The following is a 21166-nucleotide window of genomic DNA, read 5'->3' as shown; positions in this document are numbered from 1 at the left end:
CTTCTTTCCCTCCACCCCTCTAATTCCTGCCATTCCCTGAAGCCCCTCTCTGGCTCTTTTTCATGTCCATGCTCTCCCCAGGTGGCCACCTGTTCTCCCTGTCCCCCTTATTCCTGAGCCTTGCAGCCCGTGAAGCAGGACCGTCAGCATTCTCAGGTCACAGAGAGCGTGGCGGGGCTCAAGGTCACACAGCTAAGTGCGGTAGACGAACCCAGGCCTGGCTGCCCAGAGGCCGGAGCTCACGCACCCCTGGGGCTGCCCTGTGTGGGGCTGGCTCCGTTTCCTCAGTGGAGCTGTCTCAGAGGTCTGGATCCACAGAGCCTTTCCAAGTTGGGACTTCTAATTTGGAATTTTGCCCATCACACGCCTCCTCCAGCCTGCCGGCATTTTGAGGCCAGGGCCGGTCCCTCCGGGCCCTATTTCCCATGTCTGTCCTGGTCCCCAGGTCAGGCAGGAGAAAGAGGGCTGCTTCGGGGAATCTAATTGTGCCCCCGGGACTTGCGCGACCCACTTTTATTTCTGAGACCACGAGCTGTCAGAGGTGTTGGTGCTAATGGGCATCTTCCTGTGAGCAGTGATGGGCACAGCCCGTCCCCGGGGCCTGGCCAGTGTCTGGGAGGAAGGGGGTCCTTGTTGGTCAGGAGGGATAGCACCCCTCCCCACTGACCACCCCAGCTCCGTGGAGGCCAAACTGGCCTCTTCTAGCTCCCAGTGGCGTGGCCACGTACACAGCTCCCTCAGTATCCAGGGAAGGGCGAGGTAGCCGCCCGCCCCTTTCTTGTTCCTCGAGCCTCAGTCTTCTCACTTCCAAAATGGGAGTAACAACACCAGCCTCGTGGAGCTGGGAATGAGTGGAATGGCCCCCATGGAGGTCTCCTTCTTCCTCTGGCCCATACCCTACCTCTGGGGAGGAAAGAGGCCTGGGTTGGGTGCCCCACAGTCAGGGTGCAGATTCCCAGGGAGGCCCTGGGCAGGGTGAGCTCTGAGCCTGTTTTCTCTTCTGAATGGCAAGACCCACCTCTGTACTCCCCTGGGGGCCTGAGTGCTGTGGCCTCCCACGAGCTGCCGGTGGGGGGCCTGGTTTTCATTCCTTGTGTGTTCTTGGCTCTCAGCTCAGAGCCTGGCCTGGGCTGCTGAGGAAATGGCGAGGAGACAGGGAAGGGCAGGTTTGGTCTCAAGGTACGGTGAGGGGGACAACTTCTGACTAGCCTCTCTAATTAGGGAAGAAGGCTTTTTTTAAAAAAAATTATTTTATTTAACTTTATTTACTTATTTATTTTAATTTGACCAGAGAAGGACAGAGTGAGAGAAAGAGAGGGAAAGTGAGAAAGCAAGCCCCCAGGACTGGGAATAGAACCGTGGTCAGCCATGTGGGAGTCTAGCACCCTTAACTACCACACTACTTGCTGGCCCCAAAAAGTCTTTTTAAAAATGTATTTTGTATTTTGGGACCAGCAATTAGCGTAATGGCTATGTCGCTGAACTCCCATGTAGCCGACCGGTTCGAATCCCGGACCCAGTGGCTTAAACTCATGCTGGGCGCGTGTGCGTGCGTGCCCAAGATCCTGAGAGGAGAATGGAGAAGGGATTGCGGTGTGGCCATCCCCCCTGCAGGGGGTGATTTCTCACTTTCTCTCTGTCTGTCTGGCGAGCGCATGCGCCCTATAGCAAAAACCTCTCCAAAAAAATGTATTTTGTGTTTCTAGTGAGAGAGGAAGAATGGGGGGACCCCAGCAGGGTCTCCGAGCTATGACCTACCCCCGTCTCAGCTGGTCCGATCACCGGCACAGCCTGTAGAGGGAGGCCTGAGACACTGGCCCAGAACCTTTTCCATGAGGGTCTGGTGTGTCACTGCTGTGCCACCGCTGGCCTAACCCGGGAAGAGCCTTCACACTCTTCCTTAGCCCGGGACCCTCCAGAGGGCCTGCATTGCACTGGCTCCTTTCCCCAGCACCCCCAGGCCTGCCCACCCACCATCTAGCTAATGACCACTCAGGCCCTGGGGCATGAGATCTGACCTAGACAGGCGCATCTCCAGCTTTGGGGGTTCTCTCCTCTCCTCTGAAGCAGGGATAGAAGTTGCCAGAGGGGAGGGGACAATGCCTGGCGAGATCCCACCTTCCTAGTGACCTGCTGCTGCACTAGGGCAGGGACAGAGGGGCCTGGCAGGAAATGCAGAGGCAAACAAGACAGCTTCCACCTCCGCAGCCCTGTGGTCCGCGGGGAGTGAGCTGCTTACACAAGTAACTTTGACACCAGGCAGAAGTGACGCAGTCCCTATGAGAGGAACATACAGAACAGGAAGCAGGTTCTGGGCCCCAGGCTCCCCAGACACACAAGCCTCTGCAGCAACTCTTGCCCTCCTGGGCAGAGCCTGGCCTGGCAGGGAGCCCTGCGTGGATGGCACTACCGCCCTCACCCGGGGGACACGGGCTGACCTTGTGCAGACTCTGCCTACCCCTGAGAGGAGGGCTGAAAGATGAATGTGTATTCAGCACCCACTTTGTGCCGCGCACGAGGTTTATTTAAGCCTCCCGACATCCCTGGGAGACAGGCTCCCTACCTCTGTAGTGGAGGAAATGACACCCAGAGGAGCCGACTCCTCTCCCAGGCTTGGGACATTGCCAAGCGCTGGACAGGGAAGCAGACCTGGCTATTCTGAAGGCCAGTTCTTGTCACCACCTACCGGCCCTGTGCTCTTGTTCAGAGTTAAAAATCTGCAAGGATCTGAGAAGGTCATGTCTGAAAGGCTGTCCTGGAAAGTGCTAAGCCACTTCCTTAAGGATGGGAAGAGGGGAGGACACTGGGGTCCCGGATAGTGCATTCGGGTACCTCACGCTACCTTTGGAGATGGAGGATTTCCTGCCCCCCCCCCGCGCCCCCCCGCCCAGGTCTGCAAGAGGTGGTGGTGGTGCTGCAGAAGGGGGTGGGGCTGGTGGCCCTGTACTCTTCCAGCTGGAGCCTGTGTGGCTCTGCAAGGTGACACTGGCTGGGGGGCATCCCCGTGCTTCGACCCAGTGCAGGGTGCTTAGCTGCCACCCAGGCCTCCTGGACAGGAGGTGCATCCCGAGATCCCTGGTCTCCTCTAGGGCTTCTCCCTTCCCACCTGCACACTTGTTTGCACACATGTTCACAGTGTCTATTCATGCATGTACACACACTCCCACATAGGAGCCACCCGTGTGCACAGCCTTTCCTGTGCTCCCTGTTCTTCTGGGCCTGAGAGGGGAGCAGCCCCTTCCCTGGTGCAGGCATGGCTAGTATTGCTGTCCTACTCCATGGCGGGGCTAACGTCTGCTCTGCCTGCAGCCTCCCACGGGCTGCCCCCTCCTCCTTCCAGGGCGTAAGCATTGACCTGGGGCTGGGAGCTGCAGGATCCAGGCTGCAGTGGCCCTGCTGTGTGCAGAGAGAGCCTGCCTGGTGCTGCCAGGAGGCCAGGGCGGAGGCAGGTGCAGCTCCGGGATGGCCAGCAGGGGGCAGCGCAGAGCTCACCAGCCTGGGCTTCCCAAGGAGGAGGTGGGAAGAAGCCTCTGAGCGGCTCTCCCTCAGAGGGAGCTAGGGCGCCTCACCTCTGCCCTGTCCACACCGCCTGCAGCGCCCGTGCTCATACTCCCTGTATACACACACACACCCCTCACCCCTGCCGCATAGCCCATATCACACTCCCCTACGTACCACACTACACGTATCACATACTGTGATACACACTACATACCACACACATGCATACCACATAATCATATGTGTGCGTGCACACACTCTAAAAGACATTTTACATTAAAGGCCTTTGCTTTCATCCCAAACCTCTAACCTGGGCCCTTAGAGGGGCGGTTCTTAGCAGAACTCGTGTGTTCAAAGCTTGTACCGTTTAGTCAGAAAGAAGATGCATCAATTTTTCATGTTTTTTTTTTTTTTTTCTCAAAATGAAGATGTGCATCTGGCATGAAGGGTAAGGGCACACGGAAGGCGCACTGCGACTCCCAGGCACAGAGACACACCTGCTGTGACTGCAGGGTCCCCTCGGTGACGTGGGTGGGTCACTGCCCAGCTCCAAAGAGCTCCTCTTTCTCCCAGAGAATGCTTCCCTAGAGCGCTCTGTGGAAAGCAGCACCTCTCTTTAGACACGCCCAGGGTCCCCCCAATCCGTCACATTCTGAGTGTGCACCCACCAAGTTCCCCCAATGCCCAGAACGCTGAAGGGAAGACCTCGAGGCTACCCAACCCCACTCCTGTCACCTCTGCTAGAAAGTGCAGGCCCCCAGTTTCCCTCTGGCTCACTCAGGGTCCCCGATCATCCTAGTCTGTCGCTAAGCATCTGGACATCTGACCAACATGGGGGACCCTTTCCTCACCAGGGAAGGCTGCCTGCAAGTTTAGGGCTGTGTTGGGAGCTGGACGAAGGCCTAGGGTCCTTCAGAGGAGACCAAGCGCAGCCAGGGCAAGCCTGGGCTGGGAGCCGTGAGAGCCCCTGCGGACACCTGGAGCTAGTGACGTGGACACTCCCCTGCCCCATACTGGAGCATGGATGGGCTCTCCAGAATTTGGGGCTCCAGCACCCCTCCCCTCCTGTGTGAAGCTGTCATGTGGCTGGGGTGTGGAGGGGTCCTATCTGACTGGGTATCTCTACTCTCCCTCACTGCTACCCCCCCGCACTCTTCAAGAGTTAGCCAAAGATGAAAGTAGAACCCGGGGGCTTGGTAGGGATGGACCGAGGCCACCCAAGGCAGGGAGTCGAGGAATTGACCCACACATTTAGACATTGTATCTGCGTGCATGAGTATGCCATGCACCTTTGGGGCCTCAGTTTGGTCACTTTTCAAACAAGGGCTCTGGATGGCACTGCCTGTAGGGCTCCCTCAGCTCTCCCAGGCCAGGTTTATTAGTGGAGATGAAGGGTCTCATGCCCGGGGTCTAGGCTCATAGGGAAGTAATCATGGCTGGTGTGAGGCGCTGCAGGGTTCCTGGCCTTAGGGTCGCCACTGCCACCAAGTCAGGTGGAGCAGGGAGTAACCCTCACTTGCACTTCTGTGTGCAAACCGAGCCCTAGGGAGGCTGAAGGGTCAGCCCAGGTAACACGCAGCCACTGAGTGGTACATTGAGGGCTCAGTCCTTGGTCATCGGATTCTGAGCCTCAGGACTGTGGCTTCTGCCGTGAGCCGCTTCTCAGATGTCCTGGGGTCGGCCTATCTCATTGTAAGTGTGAGAGAGGGAGAATGACCGTCACGGCAGCAGCGGGATTGAAGCTGGACGGCAGGATGGACTTTGCAACTCTCGGGACCTTGAAGCGGCGAGCCTCCCCAGGACAGTGAGGAGCAGGTTCTGCTCTGAGTGAGGAGTGGGAGCCTTGCTTCCGGGTGGAGGCAGGCTCATCAAGCCGTGGGACAAGGAGCTCCAAGAAATGGGTAGTTTCTTTCCAAACGAGCTAGGCTGTTTATTCATTAAGACGTCCTCAGCACCAGATGTTGGGCTGCCATGTGGGTGCAAAACCTTAAGACCTCGGTTTATCCTCGTATACTGATCTCGAGCCTGCGAGCGAGCGCAGCGAGAGGCATGTTGCCGGTTAACCCATTTCCACTCGGCACTTTGGCTCCTGTAACTGCGATGCCGGGAGGGAGGGAGAAGCTGTGTCCAGTCTGCTCTCCACTCTCTGCATCAATCAGGGGACCGAGGAGGATAATCCATGGAAATGCATGGTCCCCAAGTCACGTTTAATTGGTTTGGGTTGGCAGTTGGTGCACGTGCACACGTGTGTGGGTGTGTGTACACGTGTGTTTTCATGGGGGGCATGCAAACTTCCTGTCTCTGATGTGGCATCAAGATCCCATTTTGAAAGGAGTCTCAGCTGGGAGCCACTGAGGGATCCCAGAAGCTGGCAGGATGGGAGAATGGGGACCAGGGTGCCAAGCCATTGTGGCGTGGAGGGGGGCTGTGTCCAGACGGGCACATGGTGACATCAATGCTGCCAGCTCCTCTTTCCCCATGCCCTTCCCTAGCCTCAGTTCCAGCTGCAACGTGGTAGGACGCTGTCTCCTACCCCAGCTTCTCCCCTGGTTGCCATCACACTCTCCTGCACACCAGGGCTTTGACAGCGATCCTGTATCCATCCGCACACAAAGTGCGAAGATCCGGAGCACTTGGGCCTTCCGTGATGCTCTGCATGGGCTGGCCATGGGCGGAGCAAAGCCCCTCATGGTGGAACATTCTAGAACGGCTGTGCGAGTGCGAGGGTGGATGTACCCCATCTCCCCGCTCTAGCTGAGCTTGCCTTCTGTCCCACTCAGCAGGTTATCATAGGTCAGGTCTCTTCAATCTAGATCCCAGGACGCCGCTGAGCTCAAGCACCTCTGGGATGTCGGGCCTTCGGACAGACATTTCTGCTTGTTACAGAGAGCGGGCACTTAGCAAGTGGAGGGGGGACCCTTGCAACCCACCCTGCACTCCCCGTCCTCCCCATGGCTCTCTGGTACCACCTCACAGTAGTGCGTGCATGCTCTCTGAAGAGAGACAGAGACTGAGAAAGTGAGAAATCACCCCCCCTCCCCGGGGGACGGCCATGTCACAGTCCCTTCTCTATCTTCTTCTCGGGATTTTGGGCATGCGTGCACACGTGCCTGGAAACATGCCAGGTCCGGGACTTGAACCACAGTTGACTATGCGGCATCCAGTGCCTTAACTACCATACCACCAGCAGGCCCCTGCTTCTTTTTGAATTTTATTTGTTCTAAATTTCTCTTTCTTCCTTTTATTTCTTTAACTGCTGGAGGGCGCACACACTTGCCGGAGAGAGGCGGCGAGGTGGGGTGGGAGGGGGAGAACCCCGAGTAGAAGGTGGTCACACTGCCACCCCTTCTCTGCCGTCTCTCCCCTCCTTTCTGGATTTTGCACATGCGCTCAGCATGTTTCTCAAGCCCCAGGGCCAGGATTCCAAATGCAGTCGACCTGTGGATCTGACTCCTTAACCCCCCCCCAGGCCTGCCTACTTCGGTTTGGTCCCAATGACATAAAGGAAAAAGGAAAAGATAAAGGATAAATCCGGCTGGTTGTCACCTGCTCCCCAGCACCCCACCACACCAGGCCACATGTGACTGTTCATTCCCTGGCGCTCAGGGGTCCCAGGTTCCACTGGTCACTCCAGCCCAGCCCCTCCCCGGTCAGCTGCTCCATGCTTGAGGCCATTTGTGGAGCTGAGTCCCTGGGACAGACGGACAGCAGTCAGTGGGCCTGGTGCAGCGAGATCCCCTCCCTCTTGGCACTGACTCTGGCCGTCGCTATGTAATGGTGCCGTTTCATGCTTTCCTGCTCGGGTGCTCTGTCCTGGGAGCCCCGGGAGCCCCCATCCCTGTTTCACCCTCACCCTGCCCGGCTGGCCGCCTCCCCCAGCCAGGACTGCAGCTCTGAGCCTCGAGGGCAGCCAGGGAGCTGGGAATCCTGGAGGCCGTGGCTGCCCCTCCCTGCCTCGTTCCTGCTCAGTCACAGGGCCCTGCACTGGGGGCTCAGGGAACCAGGCCTGGCGACTGAGGCGGCTGGGAGAGCTGGCCTGGGGTCCAGTCTGCCACCCAACAGCTGCCCGACGTTGACGAGTCACTTCACATCCCCGCACCTCCTCTCCAGGGCGCCTTGAGAACATGCACTAGGCCACCAGCATGTTTGCTTCTTTAGCTTTGGAGTCTGTGGAGACGAAAAACACTCACCTCTTAAGCTTATTCAAAGAGAGAGCATGAAGGCTTTTGTCCGTCCCATGTTCTGTTTTGTTTTACAAATGCTGAAGTGCTATAGAAATGGCTGGTGATCTCATACACTCACAACTGGCAGAGATCTATGAGACTAGAGATATGAGAGGGCTCTGACCACCCATGTCTTATCATAGCTTTGCTGAGGCCTTACTGTGTGCTAGTTGAAAATCCCTGCATTCGGGAATCTCAAGCTCCCGTCAAGGGAGACAGACAAAATGAATAAGGAATATAATATGCTCACTGCAGATACCCTCTCGGAGTGCCAGGTGGGAGCCGGGTGACACTGCAGGGAAGAGTGTCTCAGGCAGAGGGCACAGCAGGTGTCAAGGCTCTGTGCCCAGAGGGTGCCTGGTGTGGCCGGAAGGAGTGAAGGAGGAGAACTGCGGGAGAGAGGCGTGAGAGTATGGCCAGGCCACGGGCCGTGGGGGCCATAAGAGGGACTCGGGCTCTTCCTCAAGGGGAATTAGAAGCCATTGTGGGATTTTATGTTTGTTTGAATAAAGTTGATTTCTTTCATGGGCACAAGCGACATGGAGACCGGCAGCACCACCATGGGCCTCACGCTGCAGTCCACCCCCGGTCTCAGCTGGCCAGATCACGGCCCACGCAAGCACCCGGTTTGCCCAGGGCCCCCCCGAGATGGGGGCCAGGACCTTTCCTGTGTGGGTCCAGCTGTGCTCTACTGTGTCACCTCCTGGGTGTTGTCTTGGTGGCGAGCTCAGCCTGCTGGGCTGAGAGCAGCCTGGGAGGGACAAGAGGGAGACTCTGAGCCTCGCCCCTGAGGCCACAAGTTGCCTGCCCCCTTTCTGCGTTTGTCATGTCTTCCACTCCAGAAGGGTTGACAGAGCTGGGTGGTGAGGGGTTGCTGGGTCACAGCAGGGGGAGCGTCTGCCCTGGGATTGCAGTCTCGGCTACTCGCGCGTGTGTCCCAGGGGAAGTGGAAACGCTCCCGAGGGCAGCTCTGGAAGCAGCTCAGCTCCCTGTGCGCTGGGCAGACCCTGGCTGTGGGGCTCCCGGCTCCCCGACGCCATCTCACTGCATCGTGGCCTGTCTTGGTAGTGAGGAAGTCTGCTGCCCGGAGTGGCTTAGGAGCCACCCAAGGTCACGGCTCAGATGGGCACCTCTGACTCCGCAGCCCCCAGGAGAGGAGGGTGGCCGTTCTCAGAGCTGTGCGCCCTCCCCCGCTCACAGGCCAGCTTTGGGGGCTCGTTACACCCGTGTGCGCACACACACATGCATACACACCCCAGGCCCCAGTTCCTTCCTGCTCCCCCTTGGCTGGAGTCCCTGGACCTGGCGTGCTGACGATTGGAGCCCTTCAGTCTTAACGTGGCTTGTGGGCAGAACCTGGGCTCAGAGTCACCCAATGCTCAGATGAGGCTGGGGAGGCCGCGTCTGCGGGGTTCAGTGTCATCTGACATTAGTGACCCAGTGACCCAAGTCTGTCCTGCTCAGCCATTTGTCCATTCACACATCATGGTCTTCGCAAAGTTATTTATTTCTTCCAATAGAGACGGAGACAGAGATGAAGAGAGATCTGGGAAGAGGAAGAGGGACAGCCACCCTAACAGGGTCTTCACACCGTGACTGGCCCCAGCCAGCTGGATCATGGGCACACGTGCACCCAGCATGTACCTGAAGACCCTGGGGTACAAACCAGGACCTCTTGGGTGGCCTCAGCATGCGGGCTGTTGGTTATCATTGCGCCACTGCGGCTGGCCCCCACAGGCCCCCAGATGTCAATGCCCTCGTGTGCAGACTGCACCGTGTGTCTGCTAGAGCGGGCTGGCCGTCCTTTCTGGAGAGGCCGCACCGTGAGTTTTAGGTTCTGCAGGCCACACGGCCTCTGTGGCTAAACAGCTCCATTGTCGTAGGGCAAAAGCAGCCACAGGAAATATGTAAACAAGCGAGCCTGGTGTTCCGGTAAAATTTTATTTACAACTAGATGCTGGACTGGATTACCAGAGTTTACCAACCCCTGCCCTGGAGCTGCGGTGGCGAGCAAAGCAAATGAGGTTTCTGCTCACACAGTCACAAGCTGTGGAAATACCGCGAGGATAGGCCTGAGAGCTGTGGAAGCAAGGGGCCTTGGCCTGGCGGTCTAGGGGAGGTGGAGGTGTGGGTACAAGTCAGGAAGGCTTCCTTGAGGAGGTGCTGGGCTAACAATTCCCTCAGTGAAGTGGCAGAGGGACAGCATGTGCAAAGGCCCTGAGGTCATGCAGTTCAGGGAACTGAAGGAAGGCCTGCATGTTGGTGTCAGGGGCCCAAAGAGGGGAAGACGAGACGATGCTGGACACAGGGCAAGGGCTTTGCAGGGCTCTGGAGGGTCCTGGCTTGGGTCTGCATTTCACAAGGATTGTGTTGGCAGCTAGTGCAGAACCGATGGAGGTGAGAGGAGTAGACCCAGGACACGTGGTATGTCCAGGGCCAGCTGGGCCTCTGGGCCTGGGGCTCAGAAGTGGTACAGGCTCCACCTGTCATCATCCAGGGGATAACTGGGGGTAGGGTGTGCAGAGACCACCTGGGGACACCCCTGCATGAGAACAGGAGTGCCTGGGCAAACCCTGGGACAGCTTAAGGAGCTCGAAGCCAGAGTCATGATGAACATCAGGGAATGGGTTCGGGGAGGAGGGTGTGTGGCCAAGGGTGTGTGGCCAAGGGCTGACTACCGCTGAGAGGTCTGGTTCAATGACATTGAATATGTCCCTGGGGCCAGTGACCCCGTGGTCATTCATGAGTTTATAAAGAGCCCCTTCAGGACCAGCAGATGGCATAATGGTTATGTTGCTGGACTCCCATATAGTCCACTGCAATTCGAGTCCTGGACCTGGCAGCTTAAAACTCATGCCAGGCGTGTATGCATGCATGTGCCCAAAATGAAGATCTGGTACGTGCTACACCGTGGATAAACCTCGAGAAAGCATGCTAAGAGAGTGAAGCTAGCTGTGGAATATGCCATGTATTATATGATTCCATTTACACTAAATGTTTAGAGTAAGCAAATCTCTCGAGACAGACGAGTGGTCATTAGGGCTGGGAGGCGGTGGGAATGGAGAACAGCTGCGGATGGGTCCGGGTCTCTCGGGTGGTGACTGCTCTAAACCGAGACTGCGCTCGTATTCGCCCAACTCTGTACACAGTGAACCGCACACTTTCACTGGTGAATTCTGTGGAATAGGAACTATACCTAGTAACGCTGGGTTTTAAATAAAGGCAGTGGTAAAGTGCAATGCTCTGTGAGACTGACCCTCATGGGGAGGTTCCCAGTTCGGGCCTGGAGGCCTCCCTGAGCATACCCGTGATCACGTGTACCCACGACCTGGGGCTGACTGAGACTGCAGCAAGACCCCATTGGAGGTGCTGTCTCTCTGTCTCTTTCTCTCTCTGTCATGGAATAAATAAAGAAATTAAAATTGGTAAATAAATAATAATATTTAAAAGGCCACAGGGGCCCCGGACAGCATGGTGTGTTGAGGGGAGGTAGAGACAGCTGCAAGCTTGGACACTCCTCCTGGTCTGGTGCTGGGGCTCCTTGCAGATCCCATCAAGCCAGAGCTCTCTCCCAGAGCATCTCCCCAGAGATGAGGTCCAGTGGCCCTTCCTCCTTCATTCCCACACAAATTCTAGAATCAAGGCTATTTTAACCTGGCACATGGTAGGAGTTTAATAAGAGCTTGATGATGGGACCAGCAGATGGTGTGATGGTTACGTTGTTGGACTCTCACTTAGTCGACTTTGGTTTGAGTCCCGGACCCGGTGGCTTAGAACTCACATGGGTTGTGTATGCGCGCATGCCCAGGATCTGAGAGGAGAATGGAAGAGAAGTGACTGTGGCATGGCCATCCCCCCTGGGGGGGTGATTCTTGCTTTCTGTCTCTGTCTCTCCAGGAAGTGCGACCACCTTATAGCAAATTTCTCTCTCTCTCTCTCTCTCTCTCAGCATGTGGTCACCAACAGTACTGAAAGCTGGGGCCTGAGAACTTGGGCTCTTAAAGGAAGAGTTCCTTTAAGAGTTCCTCTCTTCAGAGTTCCTCAGACTTTCCCAGCAGAACCTTGGGTGCAGTGAAAACTAACTGTCCCCTAACGTGCAATGAGAGGTCTCAGTTCTCCTTTAGACAATGCTTGTGCTGTGTGCATCTTGCTCTGTGACCTTTCAGGCATGCTGTAAGTTTTTAAATGCTGTAAGTCCTCATTAAGTAAAAGTGGATATACTGCTTATACTTTTTTAAACAAGAATGATTTTTTATTTAACTTTATTTATTTATTTATTTTAATTTGACCAGAGAGGGAGAAAAAGTGAGAAAGCAAGCTTCCAGGACTGGGTATCGAACTGCAGTCGGCTATGTGGGAGTCCAGGGCCCCCAACCACCACGCCACCTGATAGCCCCTCTTTTTATTTTTAAATAATTATTTTGTTTAACTTTATTTTATTTATTTTAATTTGACCAGAAAGGGACAGAATGAGAGAGAGAGAAAGAGAGAGGGGGAAAGTGAGGAAGCAAGCTGTCAGGTCTGAAACTCGAAACACGATTGGCCATGTGGGAGTTCAGCACCTTAAGCACCATGCCACCTGCCGTGCTGTTTATTCTTGTAACCTGAAGCACCTCTGGGTGTACTATTCTGTGTCCCCTTGGGGGAAGGAAGGCAGTCAACGGATCCATCCTCGGTGCCCACCATGCAGTTGGCATGGAGGAACGTAGATGCCAGCACAGCACCTGGCCTCGTGGGACTTCAGCAGAAGGGGGGCTTGTACCCTATTTGGAGAATTAGAAATAGCTCAATGGAGAGGTCAGGCTTGGGGGCGAGGGGCTGAGTTTGGAAGCTCATAAGAACATTGCCTAAGTGAAACAAAGCTTATACTCATCACAAGAATATGTATATTTGAGGGACCAGCAGTTAGCGTAATGGCTATGTCGCTGGACTCCCACGTAGTCGACCATGGTTTGTGTCCCGGATCCGGTGGCTTAAAACTCATGCTGGGCGTGTGTGCGTGTGTGCCCAAGATCCTGAGAGGAGAATGGAGAAGGGGTTGCGGTGTGACCATCCCCCCTGGGGGGTGATTTCTTGCTTTCTGTCTCTTTGTCTCTTTCTGTCTGTCTGGCGAGTGCACACGCCCTATAGCAAAAAAAAACTCTCAAAAAAAAAAAAAAAGAATATGTATATTTGAGGGACCAGCAGTTGGCGTAATGGCTATGTCACTGAACTCCCATGTAGTCGACCACGGTTTGAGTCCTAGACCTGGTGGTTTAAACTCACACCGGGTGCGTGTGCATGCGTGCCCAAGATCCCGAGAGGAGAATGGAGGAGAAGGGATTGCGGCATGACCATTCCCCCTGGAGGGGTAATTTCTCGCTTTCTGTCTCTCTGTCTCTCTCTGGGAAGTGCATGGTCCCTGTAGCAAAAACCCTTCAAAAAAAAAAAAGTATATTTAACAATTTGTTGTGCACTGGCTGGAGAAAGAGAGAGCGAGAGAGAGGAGGGCGACAAAGCATGGTCTCGCTGCAGCCTGTCTCCACTTCTCCCACCTCCTTGCAAGATTCTGGGCATGCATGCACACAACCAGCAGGTTTCTCAAGCTGCTGGGCCTGGGACTCAAACCTCACAGTCGGACATGTGGAATCTAGCCACCATAACCCCAGGCTATGGGATGGTCTATAATAATATTTTTATTAGCAAGAAGTTATAAACAATGTAAATGTCTAATAGTGGAATGATTAAACCAATTATGGCATTACTATGCACTGGGATATCATTTAGCTATTTAATGATAAAGGAAAACTTTAATAATAAAGGAAAAGTCTTATAATAACAGTTCATATTTAAAAGAGAGAGAGAGAGACAATCTCTATACCCGTAGTATGGTCTCAACAGGTAAGGCACGCTCTAAAAAAATAGCAGCATAAAATACCACTGTGTTAACATTTGCTATCTCTGGATGGTAGAATTACGGAGAATGGCTCTCTCTCTCCTCAAATTTCTACAATAAGCCTTCCTCTCTCTCCCCTAAATTTTCTGCAATAGGCGAGGATTCCTTTTATTGTTAATTAATACTACTTTTCTGGGAAGGCCAAGAAGCTGCTCTGTGGGAGGGGGCTGGAGTCGAACCTAGAGTTGGGGCCAACACTAGGCTGATGCTCAGGGGAGGAAGGGGCTAGAGGTGTAGACCTGGGTGCTGCCTCCTTAGAGGAGAGGTGGAAACAAGCCCTGAGTGCGTGTTGGTGGGGGGGTGGGCTGGGAAGAGAGAGAAGAGGGCTGAGGAGAGGACCTCGGAGGGCTGGGGCTGGGGAGGAGGAGAGTGTCCAGGAGACAGGTGAGAAGCCAGGCAGAGTGCTGTCATGGCTGCGAGGAAGGGGGAGGCTGAAGGAGGAGTCTTCAGTGTAAAAGCCTGCCTCCTTCCGAGGGTTACTGTGGGGTTAGATTTAAATAAACTCAAGAGAGCGGTTAGGCCTGTAGGCTGCGGGTCAGGCAGACCGCTCCAGACTCAACTTCCAGAACTTATCTAGTGACCTTGGGAAAACTGCCGGACTGAGTGGAACCTCCCTGTCCTTATCTATCGAGTGGGAGCAGTAACAAAGCAGGAGGGTGTTTGGATTAAATGAGATACGCACGGGAAGTACCTCGTAGGCAACCGACACGTGTAGGAACTAACTTAATGAAGACTGTCACTGCTGTCCTTCATGTGAGGTGATGACAAAGGTACCAGCGTTTAATAGCCTTTAGCTTCTGAGAGCTTCTCCCGGTCCTTGGGCAGAGTCTCACTCGGGCCTCTTCCCCTCTCATCCTCAGCTAACCTCTCTGCCACCATGACCATCTTCAAGAGGAACCAGGAGCCCGTAGTGGTTCCTGCCACCACCACCGCCACGATGCCCATTGGACCTGCAGAAAATTCCACCGAGAGTGGGGGTGCTGGGGAGAGCCAGGAGGACATGTTTGCCAAGCTGAAGGAGAAGTTCTTCAACGAGATCAACAAGATCCCCTGTGAGTGTCCGTGAGGCTGAGAAAGGCCTCATGGGCAGGGCAGGGATGAGGAAGGATGGGGGCCCCTTGGGGATGCGACTGGGTTTTGGCTGGATGCTTGGGGAGCCCCTTTAGAAATGGGGTACAGGAATACCGTGCGCAACTAATGAGTGGACCAAGGGGAAATGAAAGTTCTTGCAACTTAGAATGCTGTCACAGACGAAAACTCCGGACACAGAGACCAGTATTTCAAGTTTTCAGTAAGGCTTTCAAATGACTTTGGAAGCTAGGAAATAAAAGCCCCTACTTGTAAGAGAAGTTCCTTCAGAACCCTGGAGAGCAGCCCCGGGCCTGTTTGGAACACTGGGTTTTGCAAAACCCAGCCTTCCAGGCCCAGAGGAAACCTTCAGCAGCCTGGTCTCTGAGTCAGGCCTCTGGAGACTGCGCACAAGGGACTCGCACATGCTGGGGTGTGATCAGGGCTGCCCCACACTCTCCAGAACGAGCCAGTTCTCCATGGATCAAACTGTCAAACTCAGTAGAGCCAAACCGCGGCCCTTCCACACGCTGCCCTGGTTGCTGGCCCCCCAGGGCAGCGGGCCGGAAAGTACGGGATTAGGGAAGAGGCACGCGGAGTATGAGCAGCTCACATGCAGTTCACTCCTGGGGGCGTGGTTAAGAAATGTGGCGTGTGGGCACCGGGAGGTCATAGTCCCCACCCATTTTTGCCAGCGTGATGGGATCAGGGGCTGTGGGGTACATGGCGTGGCCCTGCTGACTCGGTCCTCTGTGCGTGGGCAGTGCCACCCTGGGCCCTGATTGCCATCGCCGTGGTCGCCGGCCTCCTGCTCCTCACCTGCTGCTTCTGCATCTGCAAGAAGTGCTGTTGCAAGAAGAAGAAGAACAAGAAGGAGAAGGGCAAGGGTATGAAGAACGCCATGAACATGAAGGACATGAAAGGGGGCCAGGTAGGGCGCGGGTGGGCCGGGCTGTGCTCCTGGGGCCCAAGGGTGAGGCGGAGATGCTGGGCTTCCACTGCCAGACAGGTCGCCTTGCAACTCCGCATGGGCCCTGCTGGCTCGGCTAGTGCAATCACAACGTCCTCCCTTTACCGAGTGGAGGGGGTTTCTTCTGGGTTAGAAGAGGACAATATATTGACCCCCAAAGAGGCTACTGGGACAAAATGTTGCAAAGAGAGATTCCCTTGCTCTCGCCAGCAGGCGGGTAGCACTGGGCAAACCTGTGTTTTCCTGCCAGGAAGCCTGAAGGACAGTCTCATGGAGGCGTCAGGCTGGGGTGGGGCGTGGCCTCCAGTGAGGTGCAGAAAGGCCCAGAGGCCCCAAGACAAGGCCCTGTGGAGTCTCTCTCTCACGTCATTGTGTTTATTTACTCCTGTCTTGGCCTTGCCCAGACTAGGGGTGCCTGATAGACCGAAGCGTCTCCTTAAAGTCTGCAGAGGCCCTGTGCGCACTCTCCTCTCCCCCGTGTTCGTTTTGGGAGTGGCTGGGAGATTTCCCAAGGAACCAGTAGAGAGGATGGCTGACAGGACCTGATCTCAAGAAGTTGGCCAGGGATCAGATGGCCTTTGAGTGTGTGTGTGTGCGCGCGCACACTCACATACATGTGTGCGTGTATGAGTTTGTGGAGTCCAAGAATGGCCAGAGTCTACCCCAGCCTGGTCTCACCAAGTGGCCATGACCTCAGGAGCTTGTGGGAGCTGTAGGGTTTTCTCTCACGTCGCTTCCTTCCTTCCTTCCCACCTCCGTGGACCCTCGCTGCTCCCGTCTGCCTGGACTGCACTGTTGGTATGTCTCGGGTGGGGTCTGAGCTGGGGAAAGCACTGGGGAGGGGGCTACAAGGGAAGCAAACCCCATCCCCTCCTCGAGAGGCTGGAGAGCGTCTGTCACAGCCTCAATGGCCTCAATGCTCTGTCTTTCAAACCCAGAGCTGGGGTCCAAAGGGGGTCCTGGGGTGCCATCGGGCTGTGGAGAAGCAGGGGCCCGGAGGTGCCATGTTTCCCCCCTCAGCCCCACACCCAGCTCTGGTCAGAGTCTGTCATGAAGGGGCTGCTCCCCATTGCTTCGTGCTCAGCCTTGACTCGTGTCCCCTTCCCCCCAGGATGACGATGACGCCGAGACAGGCCTGACTGAGGGGGAAGGGGAAGGAGAGGAGGAGAAGGAGCCAGAGAACCTGGGCAAGCTGCAGTTTTCCCTGGACTATGATTTCCAGGCCAACCAGGTGTGTGGGGTGGGCTGGGGGCCTACAGGAGACCAGGGGAGGGCTGGGAGTTGGGGGGAAAGGGTCAGAAGGAACCCCTGTTCTAAGTCTAGGACCACAGATGTCTGAAACTAGGTGCTTTACAAACATTGAGGTTTTCTCAGCTCATGGTTTGGAACGCTGAGGAATAAAGCCCACAGTGGGTGGGGTCCTGCCACATCCTGGGGTGTCCCATCACCAGGGCCAGACAGAGTAGAGTGACTGTGTCCAGGAGTCTGTCTGCCCCGTTCTCTCTCCTTACAAACCCTCGACGGGTCAGCCAAGGTGGCCCCACCCTGATGACCTTGATCCTAGTCTCTTTCCAAAGGCCCCATCTTTCAACACCGTCATTACACCGGTTTCCACCCTCTTAATCCTATCACAACCAAATCTCGACACGTGGATTTGGGGGCCATTCGATCCATAGCACTCTCCCAGACACACGTGCATTGCTTCTTTCCCTGGAGTGGGGCAGGCTGGCAGCTGCAGGACCTGGATCCTGGACATTGACCCTGGCTTGGCCACCAGCCTGGGGAAGCTTCCAGGTGACCTTGTTTTCGGCTGCCCACCAAGCTGGGCAAGCCACTGCCCTCTCAGCTTCAGGTTCTCAAGTGACTTCCCGACTCCTGGGGTTGGAGCTGTAGGTCAGCCTTCCTCCCTAGCACCAGCCTGGCCTCCTGTCCCCACTGCCACCTCTGGGAGGAGCTGGTCGAGTTGGGCCCAGGGCAGGTCTGGTGCTGGAGGGGTTCTGAGACTCAGGCCCCTTCCTTCCTCTTTCCTTCTCTGCAGCTTACCGTGGGCGTTCTTCAAGCCGCCGAACTGCCTGCTCTGGACATGGGAGGCACTTCAGACCCTTACGTCAAGGTCTTCCTCCTTCCAGACAAGAAGAAGAAATATGAGACCAAAGTCCACCGGAAGACCCTGAACCCCGCCTTCAATGAAACCTTCACCTTCAAGGTGAAGAGAACTGAGGACCTAGCTCACCTTCCAGACCTGGGTTCCCCGAGTTCTGCAGGCCAGCCCTTGGCCCTTAGCCTGGGCTCTGGCAGGACAATAGCAGGCTAGACTGGGGCTGCATGTCTCTCACTCCCTGCCCACCCTCCCTGCCAGTGCAAGCCCTGGGCCTTTGCTCTGTCCCACAGATATGCTGGAGCCCTGTGGGCTGGCTGGTAGCGGTGTCCCCCGGTATTGCCTGCAGGTGCACAAGCCACTCTGGCCCCTTCTGATCTGCGTGTACCCACAGGTGCCATACCAGGAGCTGGGGGGCAAAACCTTGGTGATGGCCATCTACGACTTCGACCGCTTCTCCAAACATGACATTATCGGGGAGGTGAAGGTGCCTATGAACACCGTGGACCTGGGCCAGCCCATCGAGGAGTGGAGGGACCTGCAGGGCGGCGAGAAGGAGGAGGTGAGAGCAGAGACTGGCCTGACCAGGCAGAAAGACGGATATAGCAGTTCACCTGGGCTTCTGTCTCCTGGCATGACCAGAAAAGGGTGACCCGGGCGGGATCCTAGCTCCACACCACTGGCCAGGTGACCCTGCACTGGGTACTTAAACCCTTTGGCCCCGGGTCCTCTCCTGTAGTTTCGCTTTACAGGTGGGGGCTGTGTATGTAAAGTTCTTGGCGCAGTCTGTGGTGTGTGGCACCCACTCACAGATAGGAACACTTACCGTTACTCCGGAGGTTCTGCTGCCACTGAGGGAGCGCGAGTCATGACCGTGCCTCAGTTTACCCACAAGGAATGCTCATGCTTGCTATAAAACTCTCAGCTCGGGGGTTTGTCCACCCAGCAATGGCTACAGCATCCATTCACTCCCCAGATATTTACTGAGCAGCCGCTATATTCCCAAAATTCCCTGGTAGCCGCCCCCGCTTCCAGGCACCAGTTGTTGACCCGGCCAGGCTGCCGCCCTAGCCTCGTGTGGTAGCGGGCACTGATGTGGGTAGAGAGAAGCCCTGGCCCCCTTCTGGGGCACAGGCGTGTCTAAGAGGAAGGTCGGCACACCGAGCCAGGCCGGGAGGATGCAGTCTCTATTGGCCCAGGTGGCTTTGACCCTGAGAAGCTTGGACCCTGGCATGCGGTGTTTGTAGATGCCCTGGGGAGCTAGGAGCCCTGAGTCCTCAAGCCGCCTCCAGTCCTGAGTTGTGTGACTCTGGGCAAATCGTCTCCCTTTGGGAACCTCACATTCTTATTGTCACAGAGAATCCTTGCCTTGTCTTCATGAAAGAGTGACAGTGACAATAACAAAAGAAAAAGGATGCAATTGCTTGGAAAACCACAGCTCGCTCTACCAGCGAGATGGCCCACAGGGGCGAGCTCAGTAGCGGGAGTTACCCGGGAGGAAGGCTCTTGGAAATGCTTGATCATTGCTCCCAGCCCTCACTGGGGCCTGGGGTAGGAGCCCGAAAATACCCATGTCTACCCGCCTCCCTTACTGGCCAGTATCCTCCGGCCATGGCCTCTCACCGTCAGGGCCTTTGTCCACCTTGGCAGGGGACCTCACAGTCAGCTGCTGAAAGGCCTTCTCCCACCATCACAGACGTGGGGACTCTGACCGAGGGTGGTGGGGACAAACTACTGTCTGACCAGACACGCAGGGAGGAGATTTCTGCACGCTGAGGCAGTGGGGTGGCTGAGGTGACCCTGAGTCCTGCTTCCTCCCCCGGACAGCCAGAGAAGCTAGGTGACATCTGCACCTCCCTGCGCTACGTGCCCACAGCCGGGAAGCTCACCGTGTGTATCTTGGAGGCCAAGAACCTCAAGAAGATGGACGTGGGCGGCCTTTCAGGTACATGCAGTGTTTCTGGTCGCCATTGGGTGGCACCAGCGAGCCAGCCACTGTGCCGAGTCCTCGGAGTTTTGCACCTCCCAGTGGGGAGGGAAACTTTCCTGCCTGATGTCTCCCCAGGGAGCAGGGCAGATCTGGCTTCCTAGCTCTCCCCTTTCTCCTGAGGTCCCCGGTCCTCAATCTGAGCCACCTTCCCAGTGCCCTCTGGCCATGAAGGATCAGAGAGATCTCACCCCCTAGACGAGTTAGTGACTTGGGGTTTTACTTTTCCCAGAGAAGTGTAGAAGTGGGCAGGGCTTAGCGTGAAGCATGCCTCTCCCTCTGCCACAACTGGAGACAGTTTCCAGGAGAGGCTGCAGGCTCTCCCCTGCTCCAAGGGGAAACTCTGACTTTCAGACTAGCCTGGTGGTGACTGGGGCTGGCCCACAGCATGGGGTTCTGGAGGGTGAAGTCCACAGCCTTTACTATGCCTTCCAGAGAACCAGCCCTGTGCTTGGCTCCCACCAGAACCCTGGGTGCCGTCTCTCCGTGTGACTTTGGGCAGGTCATTTCTCTTCGCTGGCCTCAGTTTCCCACCTGCAAGGTTGGGAGGATTGGATTGGATCAGGTCAGGATCCCAACACAGCAGATGCTGGCCCTGCCTGGGACAGGCATCACCAATCAACCCCTGCACGCTTTGTCACCAAGGCCTTACTTAGACTAAGAAATCTCCCTGAGCAGAATGTTCCAGAAGGCAGCCCAGCTGATCAGAGGCGGGCCTTGACATGATCCTTCTTGCCTCCCTTGAACCGGATGGTCACGTGGACTGTCTGTCCATGACTCGGATTTCTAAGCTGGCTCAGAGGCCAAGAGACTCCATCTCCGCTGACACTCTGGCAGCCCTCGGTGCACTTGCTGGGATGGGGGGCCTGAGGGGACCCTCTCTGCCTCCACAGATCCCTATGTGAAGATCCACCTGATGCAGAATGGCAAGAGGCTCAAAAAGAAGAAGACGACAGTGAAGAAGAAGACGCTGAACCCGTACTTCAACGAGTCCTTCAGCTTCGAGATCCCCTTCGAGCAGATTCAGGTGCTCGAGCCCTGCAGGTCTTAGGCACAGAGTGGGGGTGGGAGGCGGACGGCCCGGGGAGGCCAAGGGGCTGGAGCTCAGCTGAAGCCCACAAACGGCCTTGCTAGGGCTCTAGGTCTCTGCCCGGTGCCCAGTGCCCTGTGCCCAGTGCCCAGTGGGCCCTCCTTCCCAGGGGGCTTTTCCAGAGCATCTCTCTTTCCTGAGAAGAGTATGAACTAATTGGAAACAACTCTTCAAACCATCTCTTTAGGACTTCGAGGAACACAGGTGTGGGCAAGTGGGGTGCAGCGAGGTTGGGTGCTGACTGGGGAGATGGGCGTGGCCCCACATGCCAGTCCTCTCCTGGCCATGCCTACC

General features: G+C 56.1%; 1 protein-coding gene across 2 annotated transcripts in view; it reads left to right on the top strand.

Annotated features, from left to right (window-relative positions):
• The window catches only part of SYT2 (synaptotagmin 2), a 120734-nt gene that overhangs the window by 90591 nt on the left and 8977 nt on the right, over positions 1-21166 (top strand). For both annotated transcript variants that reach the window (XM_006159149.3, XM_006159148.2), the window contains exons 2-8: positions 14520-14711; positions 15492-15658; positions 16809-16928; positions 17736-17903; positions 18190-18357; positions 19623-19740; positions 20676-20809. In XM_006159149.3, the coding sequence (XP_006159211.1) occupies positions 14537-14711; positions 15492-15658; positions 16809-16928; positions 17736-17903; positions 18190-18357; positions 19623-19740; positions 20676-20809 (1050 nt within the window). In that variant the 5' untranslated portion in view covers positions 14520-14536. The remainder of the gene's footprint in view (positions 1-14519; positions 14712-15491; positions 15659-16808; positions 16929-17735; positions 17904-18189; positions 18358-19622; positions 19741-20675; positions 20810-21166) is intronic.

This window comes from Tupaia chinensis, unplaced genomic scaffold (genome assembly GCF_000334495.1).
Source record: "Tupaia chinensis unplaced genomic scaffold, TupChi_1.0 Scaffold000627_1, whole genome shotgun sequence".
In the NCBI taxonomy this organism is placed as follows: Eukaryota; Metazoa; Chordata; class Mammalia; order Scandentia; family Tupaiidae; genus Tupaia; species Tupaia belangeri.
The sequence above is the reverse complement of the archived record's forward strand: the minus strand, read 5'-3'. Positions and strand labels throughout refer to the sequence as shown.